This window comes from Astyanax mexicanus, chromosome 22, assembly GCF_023375975.1.
Source record: "Astyanax mexicanus isolate ESR-SI-001 chromosome 22, AstMex3_surface, whole genome shotgun sequence".
Lineage (NCBI taxonomy): Eukaryota > Metazoa > Chordata > Actinopteri > Characiformes > Acestrorhamphidae > Astyanax > Astyanax mexicanus.
In genome coordinates, this window is record NC_064429.1 from 37,468,713 (window position 1) to 37,496,456 (window position 27,744).

The 27,744-nt window shown below is 39.4% G+C and overlaps 1 protein-coding gene across 3 annotated transcripts in view; it reads right to left on the minus strand.

Annotated features, from left to right (window-relative positions):
- The window catches only part of kat6a (K(lysine) acetyltransferase 6A), a 53,109-nt gene extending 41,909 nt beyond the window's left edge, over positions 1 to 11,200 (minus strand). For all 3 annotated transcript variants that reach the window (XM_049470684.1, XM_022664725.2, XM_049470683.1), the window contains exon 1: positions 10,224 to 11,200. In XM_049470684.1, the coding sequence (XP_049326641.1) occupies positions 10,224 to 10,922 (699 nt within the window). In that variant the 5' untranslated portion in view covers positions 10,923 to 11,200. The remainder of the gene's footprint in view (positions 1 to 10,223) is intronic.
- Between the last annotated feature and the right edge of the window lie 16,544 nt (positions 11,201 to 27,744).

A 27,744-nucleotide genomic window follows, 5' to 3' on the forward strand; every position in this document is an offset into this window, starting at 1 on the left:
CAGCGATTACACCCCTAACGAGACCCGAGAGACTCTACGCATTAACACTGCCATACAAAAACCTCACATCTACATTTCAATCAAATGCACAAACTAAATAAAACATGGGTGATATTAATTCTTATTTGCATGTACAGAAATGGTGTGTAACGTATGTGTAAAGTGTAACGCTGCAACATGCCAGTTATCTTAGTATGTAGAGAGTTGTAGAGGTTCCTAATGTTCCGCCTGTGACAATCCATCCCATAATAACTCCAATATTCCCTATACACAGTAGCTGCAGATTGTGTGGTAGTGGTATAGGAGTGTTGATAGAGCATCCAAATAGAAACACATCCCACACATTTTCTATAATCAGGGATATATCTGAAGATTTGTGCTTAAACAAACTACAGTGCTGTTTAATTTCTTAATTAATCACTCACTTATGATTTAAATTGATCTAGAGCGAAAGTACCGTTTTATAAAAGACATCTAAGCTGAACTGTGATGAACAGTACAGAAGAAAAGTAAATATTCAACACTTAAACTGAATTTTCATTTATACTGACTTTAATTGACTTATTTGCACTTCAAATCAAAATGTCAAATTTCTCACTAGGCTACATTACCCAAAATCAAAATATATTGCTCCTTTTGGCTTGCGAAGGCTTGGTGGCCGACGACAAAACTCGAACAGCATCATGGTAACAGAATGTGGAATTGTAATGTTGCCGTGATGCAAATTGTCAAGTATTTCCATTTTAATGCATCGTTACAACATTGTTACAATGCAGTCTTTGAAGACGTTGATGTGATGCTAAGGGCAGTCGCTCTAACGTTAATCTGTGTGAAAGTAGTCCTGCGTTATGCAGCCGTCTGCCAATGGTCCTGGCACCGACAGGATGCCAACAAGATCCCACATGTCTCTCCTTCATGCTGCCATAAACTTTCTACAGCTAATTTTGGCGATTTATCAGATTGTTTCTGAACATTTTTAAGCTCTTTTTTTAAAGCTATTATTACGTATATTACAAAATATGTATAATTTACTGAGGTATTTCAGTTGCACATCCTTAGTTATAAATAGCTATAAAAAGTTAGTTAAAAAGTCTAAAAATAACAGCAATCCACACTCATTCCTACACTTCCCATTATTACATAAGCCTGTCGTCTGCGTGCGCCGCTGCCCTGCAGGTACCACGTGAATAATAGCGCCCAGTCCCGATTTTCTCACGTCCGAAAGTTGACCCGGACGAGAGGGGCCGCAGGAACTGTGGTCTCGACCCCTGAAATGCCGGCAGCTGTGAAAAGGGCAATGGGGAGGGGGTTACGAGCACTCGTAACGCCGACTATTACATCATTAGCCAAATACCCCAGCCTCATAATACGCCTCTCTCTCTCTCTCCATCCTCTATCTCTCGTTCATTCATTCGCCCACCACCCGCCACCCATCCAGAAAGCAATGAGATTTCCTATCCATATATCCATGACCTCCGTTTGACTCAGCCCCCCCCGGCTCCCCGCCGGTGCCCTGGCACTGACCCCCTATCAGAGATGGAGTGTGTGAGCGAGCGAGAGTGAGACGGGGGGGGATCGAGGCTGAATGGGGAAGTGTGACACAGTAATTCAGGTGGTTGAGTACACAGATCTCTCGGCACGGCGCCGGGGTCAAAGCCAGTGCCAAAGCCGGCGCTGATCCGCTGGGCTGGGGCAGTTTCCCCGCCCCCATGGCACTTGTTTCAAGCACTTAGGTGTATTTTAAGAGCATTTCGAGAATTTGACAACTCAAATACACTACAGTAGTGACGCCACATCAACCACGCTGGGTACCAGAGCAACCACTTGGCTTATTTAGATAAACACAGGGTCTTTACACACCCCTCTGCACTTGTTTCAGGCACTTATGTATATTTTAAGAGCATTTTGAGTATTTCACAACTCAAATACACTACACTAGTGACGCCACATCAACCATGCTTGGTACCAGGGCAACCATTTAGCTTACTAAGATAAACACAGGGTCTTTACACATCCCTCTGCACTTGTCGCAGGGTCTCAGTTGTGGACAGAGCGACTATCAAGCATTTTGAGACTATTAAGACACCAGTCCAACTCCAAATGTGTAGGGGTCTAATTGCGTTATTCTGGTTTGCATACCTGAGCAACCACTTGGCAGATAAGCACAGTGTCAAAGCTGGGGTGTACCTTCTTTTTTGGGGACATTTTCAGACCCCAGCACTTATTTTAGGCACTCAATTTAGGACAGAGTGACTAATGAAGCATTTTGAGAATTTAAAAAAATCCTTCTCAAGAGGTCAAAATACCTCAAATACATTTGTAATGCCACATCAACCACACTGGGTACCAGGGCAACAACTTAAGCACATGGTAGATTAGTTTCCCAGCCCCCAGCACTTGTTTCAGCAACTTAATTGGGAGCAGAGTGACTATCAAAGATTATTAGACTTTGACACTGTTCCAACTAGGAGTGGGCGATATGGCCCTAAATTAATATCAAGATATTTCATGGTATTTTCTTTGTACACTACTGCAACAAAATGAAAATTAGATTTTATTACTGCATACGATATGATATGGCACACCCCTAACTGAGATATAAAAAAATACAAGAATTTTAATCAGATTTGCAACAGAAGTCAATGATCCAGAATTATTAGTCATGATAGTAATAATTTACTCCAGATATCTCCATATATCCAGGATTAAAGTAAAATAAATGATACTGGACAGATATAATCTGTCTCGAGTAGATATATAATGGAAAATGAGAACAGTGTGAATTTTTCTTTTAATAAAAACAGTAAAAATGTAGAACCCTGACGTGATAATTAGGGGTGGGCGATATGGCTCTAAAATAATATCACGATATTTCAGGGTTGGTGATATAGGAAAACTAAAATAATTAATTCATTTCAGGAATATAGTATAATAGTATAACAGAATAATCATAATGTGGCAAAATAAATAATATATCATAAAATAATATAATGCAGCAAAATAATATTGCAGAATATTTAGTGCATGCATATAAACTGCAAACTAAAACAATTATACAATAAATACACCTAAAGCTTCACAGTAAATAATAGACTACTTTTAAGACAGAACAGCCCTATTATCACGATATGGATTTTTAATATCATGATATATTGTATATGACATAATATTGCCCACCCCTATATCAGGGTATAATATCGTTCATTATATTAAAAAATATTGGCGATATTATTGTGTATGATACAATATAATACACCCCTAGTTTACATCATCTTCCACTGCCCTGCATTAGACTCGTGGCTCAAGTGCAAGACAAAAAAGTTGTGTCAGCAGTTTAATAATGTTACAGAAAAGTGGTGTAAAAATTGCATGAATTATATTATTTGGTAAACTTTCTCTTTAGAGCCTTTTAATCAAAACAGACAGAGGAGGGTCCGGTTGAGGATGAGCGTCAGCAGCCTGGAGCCGCGTCCTCAGCGCACTGCTACAGATTTGGCGTGATAAGAGTGTGCATGTGTGTGCGTGTGTGTGTGTAAGAGCGCGAGTGTGTGAGAGTGCATTCTTGGGTGTTTGTTTGGGCTCTGGGGACGTAGCGAGAGGCAGGGCTGTTGTTTATCGGGTTACTGAAGTGGGCGTGTCCCGAGCTTCTCCTGTCGCCTGTCGGTCTGCCAGCGCCTGTCTCTCTCCCTCTCTCTCTCTCTCTCTCTCTCTCTTTTCCAGAACATGAGGTAAGAGGTGTGGGCTCAGTGCTGCACAAATACAAAAGTTTGGCTCAACTAGACCATAGTAAACAAACAATATTGGGAATTGCGAATAATATGTAATTTCTGCAAAAATTCTGACTCGATTAAAAAATTTAAAAACTCCATATTGTGATAGAGTAAGAGAGAGATAGTGAGAGAGAGAGTAAGACCAAAGTAAGGTACAACAGGGTAGAGTGAGAAAGTGAGGAAGAGTTGGGTGGAGTGATGGAAAACAGGGTAGAGTGCAGTAGATAGAGGCAATGCGAGGTTCAGCAGGGTAGATTGAGGCAAAGCGAGGCAGAGCAGAGTAAAGCAAGGCAAATCAGGGAATAGAAAGGAAAAGTGTGGTACTAAAGTAGAGTGAGCAAAGGTACGATGGGGTAAAGTGAGGCAAAGCGAGGTAGAGGCATAGCAGAGTGCGGCAAAGTCAGGCAGAGCAGAGTAACGCAAGGCAAAGCGAGGTACAGTGAGGCAGAGCGTGTGAGTAGAGTGAGGCAAAGCAGGGAACAGCAGGGCAAAGCAAGGTACAGGAGAGTAATGTGAGGCAGAGCATGATGAAGTGTGGCAAAGCGAGGCACAATGAGGCAGAGCAGAGTGAGCCAAAGTGGGGAACAGCAAGGGAAAGCGGGGTAGTGAAGTAGAGTGAAGCAAAACGAGGTACAACGGGGCAGAGTGAGGCAAAGTGAGGTACAGTGAGGCAGAACAGAGTGTGGCAAAGTGAGGCAGAGCAGAGTAGAGTGAGGCAAAGTGAGGAAAAGCAAGGCAAAGCAAGATAGTTAAGTACAGTGAGGCAAAGCGAGGTACAACCAGGGTAGTGTGAGGTACAGCAGGGTAGAGTGAGGCAAAGTGAGGTAGAGTGAGGCAGAACAGAGTAGAGCGAGGCAAAGCAGGGAATAACAAGGAAAAGCGAGTTAGCATAGAGTGAGGCAAAGCGAGGTACAGTGAGGCAGAACAGAGTGTGGCAAAGTGAGGCAGCAGGGTAGAGTGAGGCAAAGTGAGGTAGAGTGCTGTAAAGTGAGGTAAAGCAAGGCAATGCAGAGCAGAACAGCAAGGTAATGCGAGGTAGTGAGGTAGAGCGAGGCAAAGCAAGACAGTAGAGAAACCTCATGGTATTATTTGGATGCAGCTGGATGAAAGCTAAAGGTATGTAAGGTTAATAAATGTTACATTAGTTTATAGTTTATTACTAAGTTATACAGGGGTGTTATAAATTAGTAATATGTATTTTGGTAGATATAAACGTGTAATAGCAGATATTGGCCCTGAACTAACACATTGGCGCTTCGCTAAAACGCACGTACATGTGAAACCTTGTATGTCCTACAAGCACCATATGCTGAACGAAGCTTTGTCTCAATGACACACACACACACACACACACACACACCTTTTCATCACCCCTTTGTAGCTCGTACACTGTCTCTCTCGTTCTCAGACAGTGAGCAGCCCTGCAGCTGGTGACCAGCTTCAGCAGGATGTGAGGAGTCACGTGACTCCTCCCCCTCTCTCTCCCTCCATCCGTCCCTCTTCCTCTCTCTCTCCACTCTTCCCTCTCTTCCCGTCCCTCACACATTCCCAGTCCCTCCAGTGCTTAAAGCTGCAGGCGGAGACTGGAAAACAGGCCTGGCAGCCACCCACCAACCACAGCGCTCCCCTCCACATCCCCCTAAACCACCACCGCCCATCATGCACCATCGCCACCACCGCCCACCACACAGGAACACCCCACCCAAAACTTCATAACACTTCATAACCTGTTATTTACACACCTTCATCTTCTATACTGTTCAGAATAGTACCATAGTACGGCTGTATTCAATATATCGACAGCACAGCTTCTCCAGGACCCTTACACCAGAACAGGACACCACCACAAAAATAATAATATTACCAAATAAATTTTCTGTTCCACATATGACAGGACAACTCCACCAAAATTTAACCAACACCCTCACAAACTCGCACAAGCCAGACCACAAAAAAAAAACCCAACAAAATTTACCATCTCTCTTCTTATGTCTGACCACCAAAATCATTCTTTTCTGTCCCACACCTCACATCACATCACCCCCACAAAACACACTTTCACCAACACCAACTAACTTTCTTTCCCACAGGATCATTACTCCACCAAAATTTCAATTTTTGACGCATAACGTACAGGATTACTCCACCAAAATCACATTTTTATGCCCCGCATCGTTGTACGGCTGTATTCAATATATCGACAGCACAGCTTCTCCAGGACCCTTACACCAGAACAGGACACCACCACAAAAATAATAATATTACCAAATAAATTTTCTGTTCCACATATGACAGGACAACTCCGCCAAAATTTAACCAACACCCTCACAAACTCGCACAAGCCAGACCACAAAAAAACCCAACAAAATTTACCATCTCTCTTCTTATGTCTGACCACCAAAATCATTCTTTTCTGTCCCACACCTCACATCACATCACCCCCACAAAACACACTTTCACCAACACCAACTAACTTTCTTTCCCACAGGATCATTACTCCACCAAAATTTCAATTTTTGACGCATAACGTACAGGATTACTCCACCAAAATCACATTTTTATGCCCCGCATCGTACAGCAGGGTCAGCAAGCGTGAAACATCTGGCTCGTGAGGTTGTTTGAACTGTAATGAACAATAATGAAAAAATGAATGAAAAAATTTTATTAATAAAATAAATAAAATGCTTCTCTGGTGAGCTTTTGTTTACATCCCTCCCCTGTCTCTCTCTCTCTGTCGCTCTCGGCAGTTCTTGTTTTTTCTCGTTCTCCTTATAAGGTTGTTTTTTCCTGGTCATGTCCCAATTCACTAGCCGAGGCAGCGTTAGTGTATTGGGCCGCGACCCTGAGGACACGGGTTGGATCCCGCGTGAGGAGCAGTGTGTTCAGTTATTGTCTTTTCTCCTTACTTCTTAAGTTTACCTGCTTCATTTTCAAAAAAAGGTTTTTTTTTTTTGTTACCTGCAACAAAATGGCTTAGAAAATATATGACGTGGCCAAAACTAAGTGCCGACCCCACATCATAAAGGACTCTACCAAAACCCTAAGTTTATGTCCCACACCGTATTGGACCACTCCACCAAACCCTAAATATTATGTCCCATATCGTACATGATCACTCCACCAAAACCCTAATTTCACCAAAAATTTTACCACTTACACCAGAACAGGACAAACAATCAGACCACAAAAAAACTAAATTTTACCAAATATCTCTCCTTTTGTCCAAACACCAAAATCATGCTTTTCTGTTCCACACTTCATATTACTTCAGCAAAACACACTTTCACCAACAACAACTTTCTTCCCACAGGATCACTCCACCAAAACCCTCAATTTTTGACGCACATCGTACAGGATTACTCCACCAAAACACACTTGTCTTCAAGATATTTCAACTAGATCACTAGACCAAAACCCTAACCCTAAAAATAACCAAAACCTGTCCCACATCTAACTCCATAAAAACACTTAATTTAAACAAATTTCCCTCTCCAACCACCTTTTTTAGGGCGTTTTCACACCAGCACAGCACTATTTGGTTTGGTTAAAATGGACTCTGATTGGTTTGTACTCTTAGTGCAGTTCAATTGAGCAGGTGTGAAAACAGTAACGGTCTCAATCTGACCCAGCTATCAAATATACTCTTTTTATTTGAGTTAAACTCCTGATATAGCGCAGTTTAATCTGATATATTAGCCAGCTAATGGTAATTACCACAGCTATGAACAAACGCTGTATCTGCTGCTCCATGCTGTTTACACACTGAGTGCGGTATGAGCTGTGTGCACTGCTTACAGCCGAGCAATTCCGTTTAATACGTGTACATCTGAACTGCTGCATGTCATATTAAAAACACAGTGCCATGTCAATTTTTCAGCGTCCTGTGTTAAAGCAGCTTCACACCGCACAGATATAAAAGATATACACACTGGAACATAGAATCTTCTCGCTATGTATACTTTCTTACTCCAATATTAGACAGTTCTGACCAATCAGAGGAGACTATGACGTGCTTGCGTGGTTTATTTGTGCGAATTTTGATGCGTTTAAGGTTTTTGTGCCTGTGTGAAAACAAACCAAACAGAGGGAGAAACTGAAGCTCCAAATAAACAAACTCATCAACTGATTCAGACCATAGAAACCTTCACAACTACAGGTGTGAAAACGCACTTAAATATGTTTCACATTCTCAAAAGATCACTTTATTGGGTGGAGCTAAAACTGATAAACTGAAAAGATGTATACATGTAAATTTGATGTTTTTATGTACGTTCTGTAGCTTATTTTTCTGTAAATGGAGTGTGATTTAGCATGAACACATTTTAAACTTGAGGACTGTACAAAACAAAAACAATAGTTAAGCTTTTTGATAGAACAGGCTTAACTTTAAGCTAAAATTAACTAAACGGGAAACTCCTATTTTGTAAAACACATCCCTGCTAACTAGTTAACCCATATGCCGTGCATTTAAAGGAGGTTTAAAAGTTGCTCTGTCAAATTCTGCCAGTCAGAAATAGGAAATTGTAAAGAAACAGTAATTTCTGCTTAATATATTCATTCAAGCATATATTGTACACAGTGTATTAGATGCTGATGTGAGTTATTAGCTGAAAGTCAGCACTGAAGTTGAAGCTGGTGTGAAATAGAAACTGAAAGTAGCCTGGTTGGTATAAGAAGCCGGGTGGTGTGTGTATATATGAGCTAAACGCTACGCTACATCCGCCTCCAGCGCTCTAATGTGGTTTAGACTGAAGCTCTTTCTTTCATTAAGGAAAGAGTGGGCTATTTCTGAACGGTTGTGCTTCTACTCTGCTTCTGAACCACGTACACAACAGCCTTAAAAGTGCTGTTCACAACTGTTTCCACTTTCCTTAATTGTATTCAATCAATAAATCAATTAATCAATCAATCAGGACACATTTAGGGTGTGAAGCTTAACACCCACGATCTGGAGAATCCCCTGCCCTGCACACTTTACCGCTCTTTACCTGAACCCAACACACCTGATCCAACTAATCAGCTCATTAACAAGCTTCACCTGAGTAGAAGGTAAAGTACTTCAGGTGTGAAAACTCTCAAAAATAAATAAATAAAAGAACTGAGGCTAAATGGCTTCTGCAATCCTTCAAGTACAGGTCTTTTGTTATTTCAGTCATTTCTCATTTTCTGTAAATAAATGCTCTAAATGAGAATATTTTTATTTGTAATTTGGGAGAAATGTTGTCTGTAGTTTATAGAATAAAACAACAATGTTCATTTTACTCAAACATAAACCTATAAATAGCAAAATCAGAGAAACTGATTCAGAAACTGAAGTGATCTCTTCATTTTTTACAGAGATGTATATTCCATGTTAAAATATCTCCAAAGTAATTTTTTTGTTAATTTTGCTCCCATTTTTATTTTTTCAACGTTTTGCCAAATTGCCAAGAATCTTATCATCGTAAAAGTAACCTGAAATATTGTGATATTTTCTTTAAGGGCATAGCACACTATTCTCTGCGATTATCCTGTGGGAAAGGGAATCTTCTACAGTTCTACAGTAAGTTTGTTCAGATTTAGTCTGATCCAGTCTTAATATGTTCAGTAATTATATATATATATATATATATATATATATATACAGTATGCTGTTTGCAGAAGGACGCAAACACATAGGATTTTGCGTTTAGTTGCTCTCAAAAATACTCTACTTAAAGTGGACACAACATTTCTGCCAGTCAACCATAAATATATAAGATATAACCACAACCTGTTCACAGACGCAATGGAATTGCGGAAAACTACAAGTTATTCAGCTCTGGGGGAAAAATGAGACCACCTTTTCTCTGATTTTGCTATTTATAGGTTTATGTTTGAGTAAAATGAACATTGTTGTTTTATTCTTATTCTCCCTAGTAATAATAAGTCATTTAGAGCATTTATTTACAGAAAATGACTGGAAAATTGCAGAAATTGCATTAAAAAAATAACAAAACCGATGCAGAGCTTTCAGACATTGAATAGTGCAAAGAAAACAAGTTCACAATATTTGGTGGAATAACCAAATATTGCATCTTGGCATCATGTTCTCCTCCACCAGTCTTACACACTGCTTTTGGATAACTTTATGCTGCTTTACTCCTGGTGCAAAAATTAATTCAAGCAGTTCAGTTTGGTGGTTTGATGGTTTTTAAAGATTACCTGTCTTCCTCTTGATTATGTTCTAGAGGTTTTCAATTTGGTAAAATCAAAATAAATTTAATCATTTTTAAGTGGTCTAATTTTTTCCAGAGCTATATTTGTTGGACGCAATAAAGCAAACCCTAAAGCTAATGCTAGCTACACAGTGGTTGGAAGCCAAGGTCATTTTTGTCGCCAAAACCAAAATCAGACCCATTTCTACGCTACACCAATGCTAAATGATAAAATAAAACATATTACATAAGTGTTGGTGCTTTTGTCGTTTCTTACCCGATCCTTCTCGTGCGGCAGCAGGCGAACGGGAGGCAGCGACTCCAGCGATACGCAGCCGGTGCCGTCGCTGTGGGAGCTGCGGCTGATCAGCCGGAAGAGCGGCCCCTGCTTGGCGACTCGGCCGTGGGCTACGGCGCGTTTCAGCGCCAGCCTCAGCTGCTGGTGGAAGATGCCGGGTCCCATGGAGCCGCTGCCCGACAGGTAGCCGGCCACGTCGGCCTGGCACTTCAGGAAGCGTTCGATGCTCTTGATGGTAGAACCTCCGGCCTCGTGGAGACCATCCAGAGCACGTTTGATCAGCTTGTTCCAGTCCAGGCCTGGCTTTTTGGAAGAACCGGAGGTGCTACTACTTCCACCACCTCCACCACCACCACTACTACCACTACCACCACCGCCACCGCCTCCACCTCCACCTCCTCCGCCGCTCGCACCTCCACCTCGCGGCTTGGGAAGAGCGAGGCGACCAGGATTGTCTGGATCCTTGTAGGAATTGAGGCCTTTATTGGAGACCTTGAGGATGGACCCGTCTTTGACGCTGAGTTCAAGGTGCTCCAAGACCGTCTTGCGGTCCAGGCCGTGCGACATGTTCACGGCATTGCAGATCCTCTCCTCAGAAGGCCTCTGCTTCTGCTTCTTCACCTTCTTGATGGCCTCGAGGATCCAGGTGGTGTAGAGCGGATTGGCCAGCTTCACCATGGTTGCGTTCGGTTAGAGACACAGACGAACAAACAAACAAACGAACGAACGAAACGAACGCTCAAGCGCACGAAAACCGTTCAGGAAGCACCCAAAGGCCTCAGCCCCGGCGCCACCCGTTCCTCGCCCGCGCCTCCTCCTCCTGGACGTCCTCAGAGACTACCCTTTGTCCCTGGGCCGTGTGGAAAGTCTCTCAAAGCCTGAGCAGAAGCAATGAGGGAGGGGGCTGATCACCATAGCATTAGCTTTTAGCCCCACCACCTACCCCAGATTTTTACCCCCCCCCACCCCCAAAAAAAGGTCCTAGCTACCCCAGCAACCCCCCTCCTACCACTGCTGGGTAGCACCACAGCTAAAAGAGAACGCCCAATCACGGCTGGGCTTGTCCGGGACAATTCCACGTTGAAGAACGTGAAGCAGCTTGCAATATGTTGGTGGACACCAACCGGCGTCTTCCCGAAAAAAAAAAGACGAAGAAAATGTTTTTAAACTCCAAAAGGTACGAGAGATAGGATAAGGAATGAGATCAGGAAGTTTTATCCAATCGAAAAATGTATAATCTCCTCAGTTTGTGGCCGTGGAAAAAAAAAATTTAACAAAAAAAAAAAACAAAAAAATAAAATAATGCAGAGGGTAATGTGGACGTCACGCAGCGGTTCTCCTCTCTTTATCCGTCCGTTATCCTTTCTTTCCACCGCCGTCCACGCTTTACACTTTTTCGCAGAAGGTCGGGAGTAAATCCAGTAAACCGTCCACTCAGGAGGAGATCACCTTCATGCCGAGCTGGTCTTCAGCCGCTGCTGATTTCTGCATAAAACACAAAGATAAAAAAAAAAATACAGAAATTAATAAGAGAAATTATATTCTTCTAGAAATAGCATTAAATAATGTGTGCTTTTAATTTATAACATATATTAGGTTTAGAAACTCCTCACTGTGAACTAAAACAATATATACTACAATTTAAAAGTTTTAAAAACACCCCTATTGTTTAGTAGTCCAGTAGCTGCTTTTTATTTTATCTTAAGCTTATCAATAACTTTATTACTGCACTTCTTCACTTGTCAGACTAACTCAAATTCTTCTCTTCTCTGCTGAAACTGAGACTTAGTCCAAATCATGTTAATCTGAGCTAAAGGCTAAAGGGGCTGTTTCCATGTGGGTCAGCCAGACATCTTCCTGAAGCAGTTATCTCCAGTTTCCAAAAGTCTTTTGAAGGTTTAGGAAATATATAATAGCTGTTTGGGGCAGAATCTGCCAAATCGCTAGTGTTTTCACTGGTTTGGGAGGTGTTTTGGTTGTGTAATATGTCTTGTATAGGCAGGTGTGTTTACACTGCTATAACTTTAGGTTTAAAAAGGTCTCAGACCACCTCCTAAAGTTTGTATTTGTTTTAAATTCACTTTGCACATGTTTACACTAGCATTGTTAATAAAGATTAACCCAAATATAATCCTGATTGATAATCCAAATTAAGTCCTGTAGTCAGCAGGTGTAAACTGGTCAAAGTGACTTTGGCAGCTTTAGCATTCCCATACTCAGCCCAGAAAATAAAAACAGATCTGTTCACATTAAAGCAAATAATTAAGATTTGAGTCACTTCAGCCTGGTAATAAGTACACAGCTTTAGCTGCTATTCCATCTTCAGAATCTGGAATATTCACCAGTTCAGCCCCCCAAAATAAACAAAAAGCTCTCTCCATCTTCTTGACGGAAAACATCTCAGCGACTCCACAGATTAAAAACTCATCCATTTCCTTGATACGTAAACTCAGACAGGTGAGCAAACAAACTGACCTGACCTGCGCTGAACTCATACAAGAAAGGTTAACCTAGTCTCCACACCCAAGACCTTGTATCTCCTTTGGCCTACACTACATTCACTAATGAGAACTGCAAAAAAAATACAAAAGCAAACAAGAAAACACTGAGGATGTACGATAACAATAGAGCTTTGCTTGTTTCACATTCATTGGGACAGTCACTGACAAAATGTAACATTACTTCAGTATATTTATTTAGAATGGCAGAAATTAGGCAAAAAAGCCTATTTGAGGCTAAAGCTGTTGCCATGTGGGTCAGCCGGATATAGATATCTGACAGATATTTGGGCAGAATCTGAAAATCTCTCATGGAATGGTAATTACAACTGTTTTCCACTGGTTTGGGAAGTGTTTTAGTTGTGGTACTTTCCTTGTATAGACATATTAAGTTTAAATAGGTCTCAGACTTCCTCCTGAAGTGGTCAGAGCGATCTGATTTTCGTATCTGTTTTAAATTCACTCTGCGTGCGTTTAAACTAGCATTGTTAATGTGGATCTGCCCAGATATAATCCTTATTGATATGCAAAATTCCTGCAGTCAGCAGGTGTAAACTGGTCAAAGTGACTCCGATGTTTATTTATTCAGAACGGCAGAAATTAAGACTAAATCCACTTGGGGAACTTCAGCCGAGTTCAATTAATACAGCAACAAATCCCATTCAAATTAAACATGTACACTATGATTGATAAAGGTCATTGTGCATGTTTACTGCTTAGTTCTTAAGGAAACTTACTGCGAACCTTAACGAAACAGAAAGCACATTCCCCAAATTAAACTTTAACTATTTACTTAGCTTTACTGCATTATAGTCTTTGTAAAGGACACAAGCATATAAGTACACAAATACACACACTAAATATATTTATGATCACTACTAAAACACAAATTATGGTTTATCCTAAAGTTTTTGACCCAGTTCTGCTGTATTTATGACCTGTGTTTGTACTCTCAGATTTAGAAAAAGCTCAGAACCGCACTACTGTTTTGAATGAAAGCTGAACAGATAATGTAAACAGCAATGGCTAAACCCTGAACACAAGATTTAAGGATCTAATTTGGGATTTCAACAAAAAGCACTGAAGAGAAGTGTGCCTGACAGAGTCTACAACAAAAACAAAACCAAGCAGACTGAAGAAAACTTGTTTATAATTTTTCATTTAGTCACCACTGCTAAAAACAGCACAATAAGTTTTGAAGCCACATTTTTTGACCAAGTTCTACTGTATTTATGGCCTGTGTGTGTACTCTCAGAGTCAGAGGAAACTCAAAACTGCACTATTGTTTTGAATGGAGCTAAACACAGGATGTACACAGCGATGGCTAGCCAAGAAACAAGTTGCTAAATAAAAAAGACCAACGGAAATCATTCTAAATTTGTAAATACAAGGAATATCACCATTAAAACTCTGAAACAGTAGATTTAAGGGATCTAATTCGGGATATCAACAAAAAGCATTGAAGAGGAGCATGCCTGACAGAGGCTACAACCAAAACAAAACAAGCAGAAGAAAACACGTGTTTACACTCCTTACAAGTTTTTAAATTTAGTTTTAGATTTTAGTTGGAAACAACTTAAGTATTTAGGACTAAGTTACTTTCAAAACAACTAGCTTAGGTTAGCTCACCTATCCAAGTCTGTTTACAGCTAACAGCTTTGAAAACCGAGTCGTTTTAAGCCTATTTGACACAGAAATATAATACAGATTTACTTCAAACATGTCAAAAACTTAAACATATGAAATAACTAGGTAAAAACATAACACTAACACAAGCACTGAGCTAACCTACGCTAACTAACAACAGAAATAACACTACTGTAGATATAACAGCTAGCTAGCCACACTAAAAAGGAGTGTTTAACAAATCTATTGTAAACGTACACGCATTTTAAACGTTCAAAATGGGATAAAATACAAATATCGCTATTAAAGATAAAAACTATAAATATAAAAAGCACAGAAAAGCTACGATACTAATAGTTAACTTACATACCCAACCACCTTCCCGCTATCCTGAGTTTCTTTTGGGTTAGCTTAGCATAGCGAATCCAAAAAATGCAGCCGAAAAAGGGAGGAAAATGAAACAAATCGGAGAAAAACGTGTCTGATCTGCGTTAAAAATAAGAAGTATACACTGTCTGCGAACAAAAACGAAGACTAAACACGTAAAACAAACCAAAACAGGCTTAAATCCCGTTACAACGTACGAAAACACACACACAGAGGCAGGTTAGCTGGCTAGCTTCAGTTAGCTATTTTCGTACGTGGTTCTTTCGATAGCTTAGCATTAGCTTTAGCATTAGCATATCAAATCCACAATGCAGTCCGAACAGAGGTAACGTTAAGTTATAAGAGATAAGCAACAAATGTAGGTATTTAGGTTAAAAAAGAAGGAGTACATATTATTAACGAATTAAAATACGCAATAAAAATGTCCAACAACGCAAAAGCAGGTTTAAAATATGCGTAAGGAAAAAAACACGTTAGAGAGGAAAGCGCTTAGTTTTTAGCTTAGCCTACCAGCTCTCTATTTTCCGTGCGTTTTCCTATGGCTGTTAGCATTAGCTTAGCGTTAGCTTTCAGCGTTAGCTTAGCATTAGCCGATCTCCCACTGAGAAAGCCGCGGCCTGCCGACACACACACAATGCGAGGAGCGAAGCGCGAGGAGACGGGGCACGATTCCTCTCGTTTTACGCTCATTTTGTGCACATTTCTACACAAAATATGTGCGAAATATATTTACCAAACACATCTACGCATTCTAAACTACAGATCTATCCATATTACTGCGCGAAAGGTTCGTTTTTAAAGCATAAAATCACGATTCTTCCATAGGTTGGATAGCTAGCTTAGCTTGGCTTGGCTAGTTACCTCCCTCCCTCCTCCTCCTCCTTCTTCCCCCCGCTTACATTCTAGCTCTGCGCGGCCTCCAATTTTTCCCGAGAAAAAGCTTTTAAATCGCTAAATCTGAGCTAAATCAGATTTTTAAGAAAATCTATAGTGTTAATCACCGTGTAAATGTATAAGCAAACCCCGCGAAAGAAAGGTAGATAACATAGCTAAGCTAACCAGGTTACACCCGCTAGCGCTACTAGCCCGAGAGCGGTCCAGCGCAGGAGGCTCAGCCCGGCAGCGCGACGCGGGCCCCGGCTAGCGCTCTGAGTTTTCCCCGCTCTCGCTGCGCCCCCTACCGATCGTCCCCTCTAACCGCAGCCCCCCGAGCTCCACAGCCCCGCGTCCCCCCGCTCCTCCCCCTCCCAGGCTGGGTTGTTTCAAACCGGGACGGACCCTCTCCCTTTCCCCCCTCCTCCTCCTCCTCCTCTTCCCTCCCTTTATAAAAATAATAAACAAACACAGAAAAGAGCGTTTTAAAGCCGGCTGAATCAGCCCCGCCGCTTACCGGGGTTTGAGGTCGAGTCTCCGCAGAGAGCGCGCCGAGGAGCCGAGAGGAACGCGGACAACAACAAGCCCGAAGCAGCGCAGCCAGAGAGCGGAGGCTCCGGAGCGGCCGCCATCTTTCAGTGAAACAGGAGCGCTGGTGGGGAGGAGGTGGAGGTGGGGGGGAGAGGCGGAGTGAGGGAGCGTCGCCAAACTCACACACCCTGTTCAGAAACGAAAAGTGAAGCGTGGGGAGTTGTAGTTGTAGAAGTGTGTGTGTGTGTGTGTGTGTGTGTGTATGACAGGGTTCGTACAAGGGCTGTGCAATACTGCAAAATTTCTTATCGATCCAATACCAAGTAAATACAGGGCCAGTATTGCAGATACCAATACCAATATCCATCTTTACCATCAAGCGGCCGGCGCTCAGAGGGAGCACAATTGGCCCTGCTCCCTCCGGGTGGGTAGATGGCGCTCTTTCCCTAAAGGGTGATGTCCGCAGCACAGGGCGTCTGTGAGCTGATGTATCAGAACTGAGACTCTGTGCTTTCCTCCGAGCGTTATCGCTGTGATGCTGCTCGGCAATGCTGCATCAGCAGCAGCTGGAAAAGAAGCGGTGGCTGACTTCACATGTATCAGAGGAAGCATGTGTTATTCTTCACCCTCCTGGTGTGTTGGGGCATCACTGATTAGTGGGTTGGGTAATTGGCTGTGCTAAATTGGGGAGAAAATGGGAAAAGTTTAGGAAAAAAGATTTCCTTTAATTACCCATGTTTTGATGATGATAAAACACAGGACAAAGGTTTCAGGCAATTTAAATAAATTTATAAGGTAACTCAGAAATATTTATAGAAATCCTAAAACTTACATTTCCCTTTTGGGTGGTAATCTGCAATTGCATTTAACAAAATGCTAATTTGACAGTATTTCATGTTTAAGGCATAGCTATATCTTTTTGTAGGTAGGATATCTATTTTCTTTTTCAGTTCCAGTGAAAAAAAATTAATTTAGAAAAGGGGAGAGGCTAATTGAGCATGAGTGAAGTGAGAGAAGATGTTGTACGGTCAGTCAGTCACACTGTAAATGCCTGGAGTTGTACCGAAGGTAAACTGAAACTTAAGAATAAATCTCTTCACACAAGTATCGATAAATACCCAATACCAATTTCAGTATTGATAGTTCGTATGGTCATGAAAAACCTTGAAAAGTCATGGGATTTGAAAATAGCAATTTCCTGAATAAGTTTTGGAAAAATAAAAATACCTAGAAAGTTTAGGAAAAGTCATGGAATTTTGGTTTACAAATCTTTGTGTTTCAGTTTATCGATGGAGAAATTCAATTTGAGCTACTAAATAAGTCATCTCAGAGTTAATGCAGTAATTTAGACCTAAACAATGGAGCTCTCAGGACCTGACTCACATTTTATTATTAAAAATTGTGTGTCAGATTCATTTTAGACCTGCTATAATAATTTTGTTTATAGTTTTAGTTGATTTTTGGTTTTACTGTCCATGTCTGCACTGATGTTTTAAAAACCATATGATCATGAAAATGTGCCTTAAAGGCCTGGAAAAAGTCATGAAAATAATCATGGAAATTTATTGATTAAATGTGTATAAACCCTGATATGGTTTGGAGTTAAATCTGTGTGACCAGAACCTGATCCAAAAAAACATGATTCTTGAAAATAAAGGGTGTGAAATATATATATATATACCCTCAAATATTTAGATATTTAAAATTCAGGTACAGAAATTTCAGTTTAGAACAGTTTTGAGATGATAATGAGAGATAACTCAAATTGTGGCTAAATAAAATAATTCAGGTACAAAATTTTAGGTAAAAAAATCATGTATCAAAAAAAATCAGGGATTTAAAATTCAGGTCGTTATTGATGCTAAGAATCATTCTTCTACAAAAACATCACATTCTGATAACTACAAATTTTACTAATTACATTTTTTAAACCCACCATCACCCAATTATGATTAGTTTATTGTTAGTTTTATTTTATTACTGTTATTAATATGGAGCCCCTAAAGGGCCATGGGTTAAAAAAAAGAAAATGACTGCATTCGCTCGCAAAAACAAAAACTGGAGAAAACTGCATCATCCATTACTATGGAGTATGGAGCAACTACTGTAATAGAATTTTACTTTGATCATGGACAGAAATATAAAGACATAAAGCCCTATCTGGATGGGTTTAGTTTCTCAGGGGGGGGTCTGTGAGAAATATTTCACACTTCTACTCTTTAGTGATAAAACTCCTGCATCCGGAATATAATTAAAAAACAGGAGGACCAGTGATTTTTGTCTCTGCTTTCTCGGTCGCATGACATCGCGTTCAGTAGCTCCTCCATTTCCACTCGCTGTTGTGTTTTTTCATGGATCTTGTGGAAATGCGCAGCCAAAGTGTAATTACGGTGTGCAGCAGTGGACAAATAGCTATTTTATTAAACGTGAGGAGACGAAACTCAGAGATGTGCGTCCGGACGGGACTCAAATTAAAAACTAAAACAGACGGGACGTCTGAAAAAAACACGTACATGATCCCCTAAGAAAATAATCCCATCCAGACCTTGTTCTAGGTAGCTTTATAGGCTACCTATATTGCTGAATCAACTGCAGGCTAAAATCATTATAAAACTCATTATAAAATCTCCCTCTCTCAGAAAGTTGCTAGCTACACCAAACATGTGCACTAATTAAGAATAAGCATAACTTTATTCCCATCTTCTTATTCCTACTGATCATTTGTATACTAATAAATACAGACTGCACTTCTGTTTCTGTACATACCTTATTATTATCCTTATTTTACCCTTTTCCTACATTTTCTATGAAATGTATAAAAAGCTCTGTATAAAAAGTAAATGTTTACATTATTTATATATACAGCTCTGAAAAGAATAAAGACAGCACTTCATGTCTCTGAATCAATTTCTCTGAGTAAAATAAACATTTTGGTTTTATTCTATAAACTACAGACAACATTTCTCCCAAATTACAAATAAAAATATTCTCATTTAGAGCATTTATTTACAGAAAATGAGAAATGTCTGAAATAACAAAAAAAGATGCAGAGCTTTCAGACCTCAAATAATGCAAAGAAAACAAGTTCATATTCATAAAGTTTTAAGAGTTCAGAAATAATCAATATTTGGTGGAATAACCCTGGTTGGTTTTTAATCACAGTTTTAATTTCATGCATTTTGGCATCATGTTCTCCTCCACCAGTCTTACACACTGCTTTTGGATAACTTTATGCTGCTTTACTCCTGGTGTAAAAATTCAAGCAGTTCAGTTTGGTGGTTTGATGGTTTGTGATCATCCATCTTCCTCTTGATTATAACGCATCATTTTTAAGCATTCTCTTATTTTTGTCTAAATGTTGTAAAATTGTAAAATTACTATGTTATCATATATTAACATTTGCAATCAATATAAACATCAAAGTGTGTGTGTGTTTGTTTATGAGGGAGTAACGGGAGGGTAAGTACAGGCATTAAACTGCAGCTAAGGGCACATTAAGGCAACATCCTCAAACTAACTCCTTCTGGTTAAAAACGAAGAATGAAAAGAGGGGGGGGGGGGGGGGTTACAACCACTTACTACTCAACCCATCAGATAATGTGTGTGTGTGTGTGTGTGTGTGAAGGGTAAGTAAAGAGACTGCAGTGAATGAGGGACCCCAGTGGTGATAGTACTAGCAGTGGGAGTGCTGGTCTGTGTGTGTGTATGTGTGTGTGTGTGTGTGTGTGTGTGTGTGTGTGTGTGTGTGTGAGGGGGGGTAGTGTTGCAGATCTGAAGGGCGACATGTCCCAGTGTGTGTGTGTGTGTGTGTGTGTGTACAGAAAAGCGGGAAAGAGGTGTACGCGCTACTGCTGCTAAGGCACATGCACAAGAAGCAAAGCAAGGGACCGTCTGCATTTTACCCTCAGCAGTCCAAAACGTAAAATATAGTCCTGCCTCATAAGGGAGTGTATATTATTCCGTATTAAGATTTACTTTTAAAGATCTCATTCCATCGTTTTTTTATTCATTTTAAAATGTCTAGTTGTGTCTCTAGTATGAATGAATGCCTTGTGAGCTGTTTTTTATAAAAAAAAAAAAAGTGTTCCGGTGTTTCTGTATAACCCTGCTTTAGTTCACTGAATTAGTGAATTAGGTCTCTGAAAAAGGACAGGATTTTGGTCATACATGCAAACATATATCTCCTCTGATTGGCTAACAGCACTGCAGCAGAGAAGGCTTACCTGCTTTAAACCTACAGTTACTTACACAACATAGCTAACGCTAACTAGCTGCTGTAAACAGAGCTGTAAGCTCTTTAGCTGATCAGACTCTACTTGTGGGCGGTCCCAAGCCGAGGTGGGCGGGGCCATGAATACTAGTTCACGGGTTGACATAGACACAGTGCTTTTCCTGATCGACTCTGTTTTTCTGAATAATCTTTTTTTACTAGCTACTGCAGAGGAAGAGGAAGAGTTTCATCATGTGCAGCATCATAAACAACTCAGAGAGACACCTACTGTATTTCACAATAAACAAAAAGTAAAAGTGGATTTTAGCAGAAGGACACCTAAAAAAAGCACACATTTTAACACATATACAGGAAAATTAAATGGAGGAATATTACAGCTCTTAAAACACAAGTTAGAATAGGTCTACGTTTTGTATAAAACATGTTTTATGGAGTTATTTGCATGAAATCATTGTCACATAAAGATATCTTACTAACTTTATTCTTAACAGTTTCAATCCCTTTCAGAATGAGCCGTTTAAGATCATTCTGACAGTTAATGGCCACATCCCATGTTTATACTGAACATTTACCACACGTTTAACGTTAGCTTGTGCTAAATGGCAAAACACAAACAAGCTAGTGCATGCTTAACTGCGATAGAAATGCAAAACTCATTATTTAAAAGTTCTTGTTGAAAGTTCTGCTGACTTCCCACGGAGAGTAGTTACAGATTCCTCCCTCAGACAAAGTCCAACACAGTAGTTTTTCAATTGATTTAGTGTGTGAGGTGCAACTGCGGTAAAATATCATGCTAATTTAAATCATTGTAGAAAATCTAAATGTATCTTTGACATTTCTGGGGAACCCTTGCTGTGTGTGGGTGAGCATTATCCTGCTAAAAAGTGCCTGTTGGTATCAACCGCCAGGGATACCATAGCAACTGCTTAGCATTAACATAGCAACTGTTTGAAACTGCTAAGGCAATGTCTTTCAATTCTGAAACAGCAACCATTTAGATCACCATATCAACTGTTTTGTTAACATTGATTTGTAAACCAATTATCAACCCCATAGCAACCACCTTGGATATCATAGCAACACCTTGAAACAGCATAGAGGCAACCTGGGATACCAAAGCATCCACTTAGCAACAGCATGGCAACCAACTAATAGCCAAATATAAGTGGTTTAATATGTGCAGTTTTTACTATGGCAACCAAACTGAAAATCCTTTTTAAGAATTTACATTGAAACAAGGAAAGGTTCTTTATTCCACCACTTTGAAGTGTATCAAAGGACCCCGGATAATCCGTACTGCCATCTGTGCAGCAGTCTGCACTACACTGAGTATGATTTGGGATTATCCTGATATCTGTAGGGTCTGATCTGCTCTCAGATCTGTCTGATGCTCAATATAAAGGGTCTCAATATAAAAAATACACTTATTATTACACTGGATTACTAATATTATATGTAACAAATAGACAAATTATGTATGATCTATTATTACTCACAGTATGTTTTAGTCATTTATTAATATGTCATTCTTATATGGACTGATATTATAAATACAGTTCCTCCACTTTTTCTTCTTCTTAAATAATATGTATTAATCTCAGCTAATAATCTATAAATCATCAATATATACAGCTCTTAAAAAATAATGAGTCCACCTAAAAATGATGATTTTCTTTGATTTGACCAAATTGAAAACCTCTGGAATATAATCAAGAGGAAGATGGATGATCACAAACCATCAAACCACCAAACTGAACTGCTTGAATTTTTACACCAGGAGTAAAGCAGCATAAAGTTATCCAAAAGCAGTGTGTAAGACTGGTGGAGGAGAACATGATGCCAAGATGCATGAAATTAAAACTGTGATTAAAAACCAACCAGGATTATTCCACCAAATATTGATTATTTCTGAACTCTTAAAACTTTATGAATATGAACTGAAAGGTCTGAAAGCTCTGCATCTTTTTTGTTATTATTATTTCTCATTTTCTGCAAATAAATGCTCTAAATGAGAATATTTTTATTTATTTTACTCAAACATAAACCTATAAATAGCAAAATCAGAGAAACTAATCCAGAAAATGAAGTGGTCTCCTAACTTTTTCCAGAGCTGTATATGCGAAAGATATGAGAAGTTAAATGGAGATTAAATATTCTATATTCTGCTGTATTTCTGGCAAAATTTTAGAAAAAAAAACTACTTAAAACTGCATAGCAACCATCTGGCATACCGTATCAACCAATTGTAATTGCCGTTGTATTAATATACAATGTACATGCTATAAATGGTTGCTGTGGTGTCACTATGGTGTTTCTAACTGGTTCCTAAAAGTGGTTGTTATGGTGTTGCTATGCGGTTGCCCTGTGGTTGGTAAGTACATAGCTAGGTAATTGCTGTATTATTCATGTGGTTGCTATGGTGTTGCTAAGTGGTGCTTAAGTGGTTGCTGTGGTGTTGTCATTGTAAGTAAGAGAAAGTTGTTAAGAGGTTCCCAGTGGTTGCTGTGGTGTTTTTAGTTGGTTACTGAATTAAAAGTTGAAGGAGTGTCTGCATACTTCTGGACACATGCAGCGGACGATCTGATTGGCTGATTCCATGAACAGAGATAACTCACTCACTCTCCATTAGAGGAGACTACATTATGCTAATTTCCCGCAGTGGCATTTTTGCATCAGCAAATTATCTCAGCTTCGCTTCAGCTGAAGGTAAATGACAGGTGAGATACACACACACACACACACACACACACACACACATACACACACACACACACACACAAACACACACACTCTCAGCCAAATGAGCTCCTCTGTTTAAAGGTGTTACTAAACACTGCAGCAGCAGCTCGTCAATAACAGCTCGTTTACTGTACAGCCTAATAATCTAATTATTACCCAATAAAGCTCTGCTGCAGTACTGTAACACTGTCACACTGTAGCAATTTAACACTGCAGCTGTGTTACACTGTAACGCTAACGCTGTAACATTGTAACACTTAGCATTTTAACACTGTAACAATGTACCACTAACACGGTAATGCTGTAAGATTATCGCACTGTAGCACTTTAACACTGTGACAATGTAACACTGTAATGCTGTAACACTAGCATTTTAAAACTAGCAGTTTGTAACTGTGGCAATGTAACACTGTAATGCTGTAACAATGTAACACTGTAATGCTGTAACATTGTAACGCTGTAACACTGTAATGCTATAACACTAGCATTTTAACACAGTAGCAATGTAACACTAACATTGTAATGCTGTAACACTGTAACATTGTAACACTAGCAGTTCGTAACTGTGGCAATGTAACACTGTAATGCTGTAACAATGTAACACTGTAATGATGCAACAATGTAACACTGTAATGATGCAACCTTGTCACACTGTAGCAATTCAACCCTGCACCAATGTAACACTAACACTGTAATGCTGTGATACTGTAACACTGTAACACTAGCAATTTAACAGTGTGACAATGTAACACTTCAATGCTGTAACATTGTAACACTAGCAATTAAACACTGCGCCAATGTAACACTAACACTAATGCTGTAATGTTGTAACATTGTAACACTAGCATTTTAACAGTGTGACATTGTAACACTATAACACGGTAATGCTGCAATACTGTAACATTGTAACACTAGCATTTTAACACTTCAGCATTGTTACACTGTAATGCTGTTACATTGTAACTAGCAATTAAACACTGTGGGAATGTAACACTGTAACACTAATGCTGTAATGTTGTAACATTGTAACACTAGCATTTTAACGGTCTGAAAATGTAACACTGTAACACTGTAATGATGTAATCTAACACTGTAAGATTGTCACATTGTAGCACTTTAACGCTGTAGCAATGTAACACTGTAACATTGTAACACTGTAGCAGAGGGAGAGAGAGAGACGGGTTTAGATGATCAGTGGAGTAAAGATTACTGTTTCTGTCTGTGTAAACCCCACCCAACACTACTCAACATCACCCAGTGCAGTAGGTAGTGATTTTTAGCCCTAGTTTTAGCTAGTTTCAGTGTTTTTTTATTTTTTGTTTTTAGCAGTACTAAGGGTTTTTAGTGTTTTTAGCTTTTTTCTAACTTTTTTATTTGGGTATCAAGTGTTTTTTTGCCATTTTTATAGTGTTTTTTATAGTGTTTTTAGTTTATTTTATCGTTTTTAATAGTTAATAATGTTTTTTGTGATTTTTAGTAGTATTTAGTGATGTAAAAGCAACATCGCCACAGAGTTCAGAGGGTAGATACATTTATTTATATTGAACTATGGCTATGTTCCCTCAAACAGAGATACACAGATACAATTAACAAATTTGAATACAAATAAACTTGATTTTACATTGAGTCTATTTAAAATTTTAATATAAATTATTAAAGGCTTTAATGTTAGAATGTTATTGATTATTGCCGCTTCACTCCTCCAGTGAACGTCGCCTCGCTTTGCCAAAAACTCACACAAAGCAATCCAGACTGTTCTCATACAGAGTTCCCCAATGGTGGAACAAACTACCTTCTACTACCAGATCAGGAGAATCTCTCACTATCTTTAATAAACTCCTGAAGACTGAGCTCTTCAAAGAGCACTTACTCTCCTAACACCTCTAACTAACTACCTTCTACTACCAGATCAGGAGAATCTCTCACTATCTTTAATAAACTCCTGAAGACAGAGCTCTTCAAAGAGCTCTTACTCTCCTAACACCTCTAACTAACTACCTTCTACTACCAGATCAGGAGAATCTCTCACTATCTTTAATAAACTCCTGAAGACTGAGCTCTTCAAAGATCACTTACTCTCCTAACACCTCTAACTAACTACCTTCTACTACCAGATCAGGAGAATCTCTCACTATCTTTAATAAACTCCTGAAGACTGAGCTCTTCAAAGAGCACTAACTCTCCTAACACCTCTAACTAACTACCTTCCACTACCAGATCAGGAGAATCTCTCACTATCTTTAATAAACTCCTGAAGACAGAGCTCTTCAAAGAGCACTTACTCTCCTAACACCTCTAACTAACTACCTTCTACTACCAGATCAGGAGAATCTCTCACTATCTTTAATAAACTCCTGAAGACAGAGCTCTTCAAAGAGCACCTACTCTCCTAACACCTCTAACACACTAACTACTTCTAACCTCATTTCCTTCTTCCTCTCCTTCACTCCTCTATCCTATTATTCCCCTTTGACCTCCTTTTATCCCTATCCAAAGATGTTTTTCCTTTAAACTTATTTTACATTGTACTTGACTATTGTAAGTCGCTTTGGACAAAAGCGTCTGCCAAATGTAATGTAATGTAATGTAATGTAATGTAATGTAATGATTATGATTAATTACAGCAAACCATGCGATAAGTAATTCATGTTTTGGTAACACTTTCTAATAACTTTCATTAATATACCATTAACTAATAATTAATAACTGTTTTTATACATTTTTCACATTTTAAGAAACTAAAAAGATGCTATCACATTTGTAAATACTAATGAACGCATTGGAAGCATGAACTGCGATTGATAAACATTTGCCCGGTTTAAAATTCGCATTTACTAGCGATGTATTAATGTTAAAATTTTAACATAAATATCCATGCTGATAAAAGGTGTTATCTGTGAGCATTTGTTAATATTCAAATTCTAATGAACTAATGCTTTGTTCTAATCTACTGATCATTAGTTAAAATATATATTAATGAAAGTTATTATAAAGTGTGACCCATGTTTAAATAAAGTAACAGGTGTAATCAGTACTCAGGCGATTGCTTGTTCTGAAACTGATCTGAGATTCAGGAGTTTTCAGAGTAAAATCTGAATCCAGACAGAAACAGGAAGAGTGTCTGAAGTTCAGCCTCCTCTCCTCTCTGTTCTCACATCAATAAAAACACCTCTGACTCACAGAACCACCAAAGTTTCCACCAACTACCCACAACACACCTCCTCCTCCTCCTCCAGCAGCCCCTCAATAAAACATGTATTTCAGCTCTGTTTTCCTTTCTTCTCCCCTCAGCGCCTCCAGCTTCAGTCTGGCCCGAACCAGCGGCCTCGGGCTCTCAGAGAACCGCCTGACCCAGAACCTATCGCTCTACCTGCAGATCCAACCAAACCACACCCAAACACCTCCTACTGCAGGGGTGTCCAAACTTTTTTTGTTGGGGGCCAGAAGGAGAAATATATTTGAAGTCACGGGCCACAGACTCTATAATAAAACAAATAATGAAATATACCACTTTAAATAATACATTTTCCTGATTATTTCATTTACACACCATTTTACTTCACTTACTATCTTTATCTTTATCTTTGACAGTGTTGTGTAAACTAAGATTTTTCAAATTGATGTTTCATTTCATGATGTCTCTTAATATTAAACTCCTTAATTACAGCAACTTTTAGACTCTTTGGCCCGTTTTTCTGCGCTAGAAATGCGCACTCTCTCCGCTTTTAAACTCTTTGGCCCGTTTTACAGCGCTAGAAATGCGCACTCTCTCCACTTTTAGACTCTTTGGCCCGTTTTTCTGCGCTAGAAATGCGCACTCTCTCCGCTTTTAAACTCTTTGGCCCGTTTTTCAGCGCTAGAAATGCGCACTCTCTCCGCTTTTAGACTCTTTGGCCTGTTTTTCTGTGCTAAAACTGAGCACCCTCTCCGCTTTTAGACTCTTTGGCCCGTTTTTCTGCGCCAGAAATGAGCACTCTCTCCGCTTTTAAACTCTTTGGCCCGTTTTTCTGCGCTAGAAATGCGCACTCTCTCCGCTTTTAAACTCTTTGGCCCGTTTTTCAGCACTAGAAATGCGCACTCTCTCCGCTTTTAGACTCTTTGGCCCGTTTTTCTGCGCTAGAAATGCACACTCTCTCCGCTTTTAAACTCTTTGACCCGTTTTTCTGCGCTAGAAATGCGCCCTCTCTTTGCTTTTAGACTCTTTTGCCCCGTTTTTCTGTGCTAGAATTGCGCACTCTCTCCGCTTTTAGACTCTTTGGCCTGTTTTTCTGAGCTAGAAATGCACACCCTCTCCACTTTTAGACTCTTTGGCCTGTTTTTCTGAGCTAGAAATGCGCAAAAATAAAAAAAAAAAAAACAAAATATGTTGTAACTTAATTTGAAATACCACTAGAATGGTAACAAAAAGAGACATTTTATTTAAAAGTACTGAATTAGGGGGTTTAGGAGCCTTAGATTTAGGAATCAAGACTAAAGTAGCTGCATGTGAAATAATCACTAGTATTATCCATTGATAACCTTTTGTGGGGAATATCACAAATTGTATATGAAAAAAAAAAAAAAAACACTAAAAACACCAAATACAGCTAAAAATCTTTATATACTAAAAAAACTA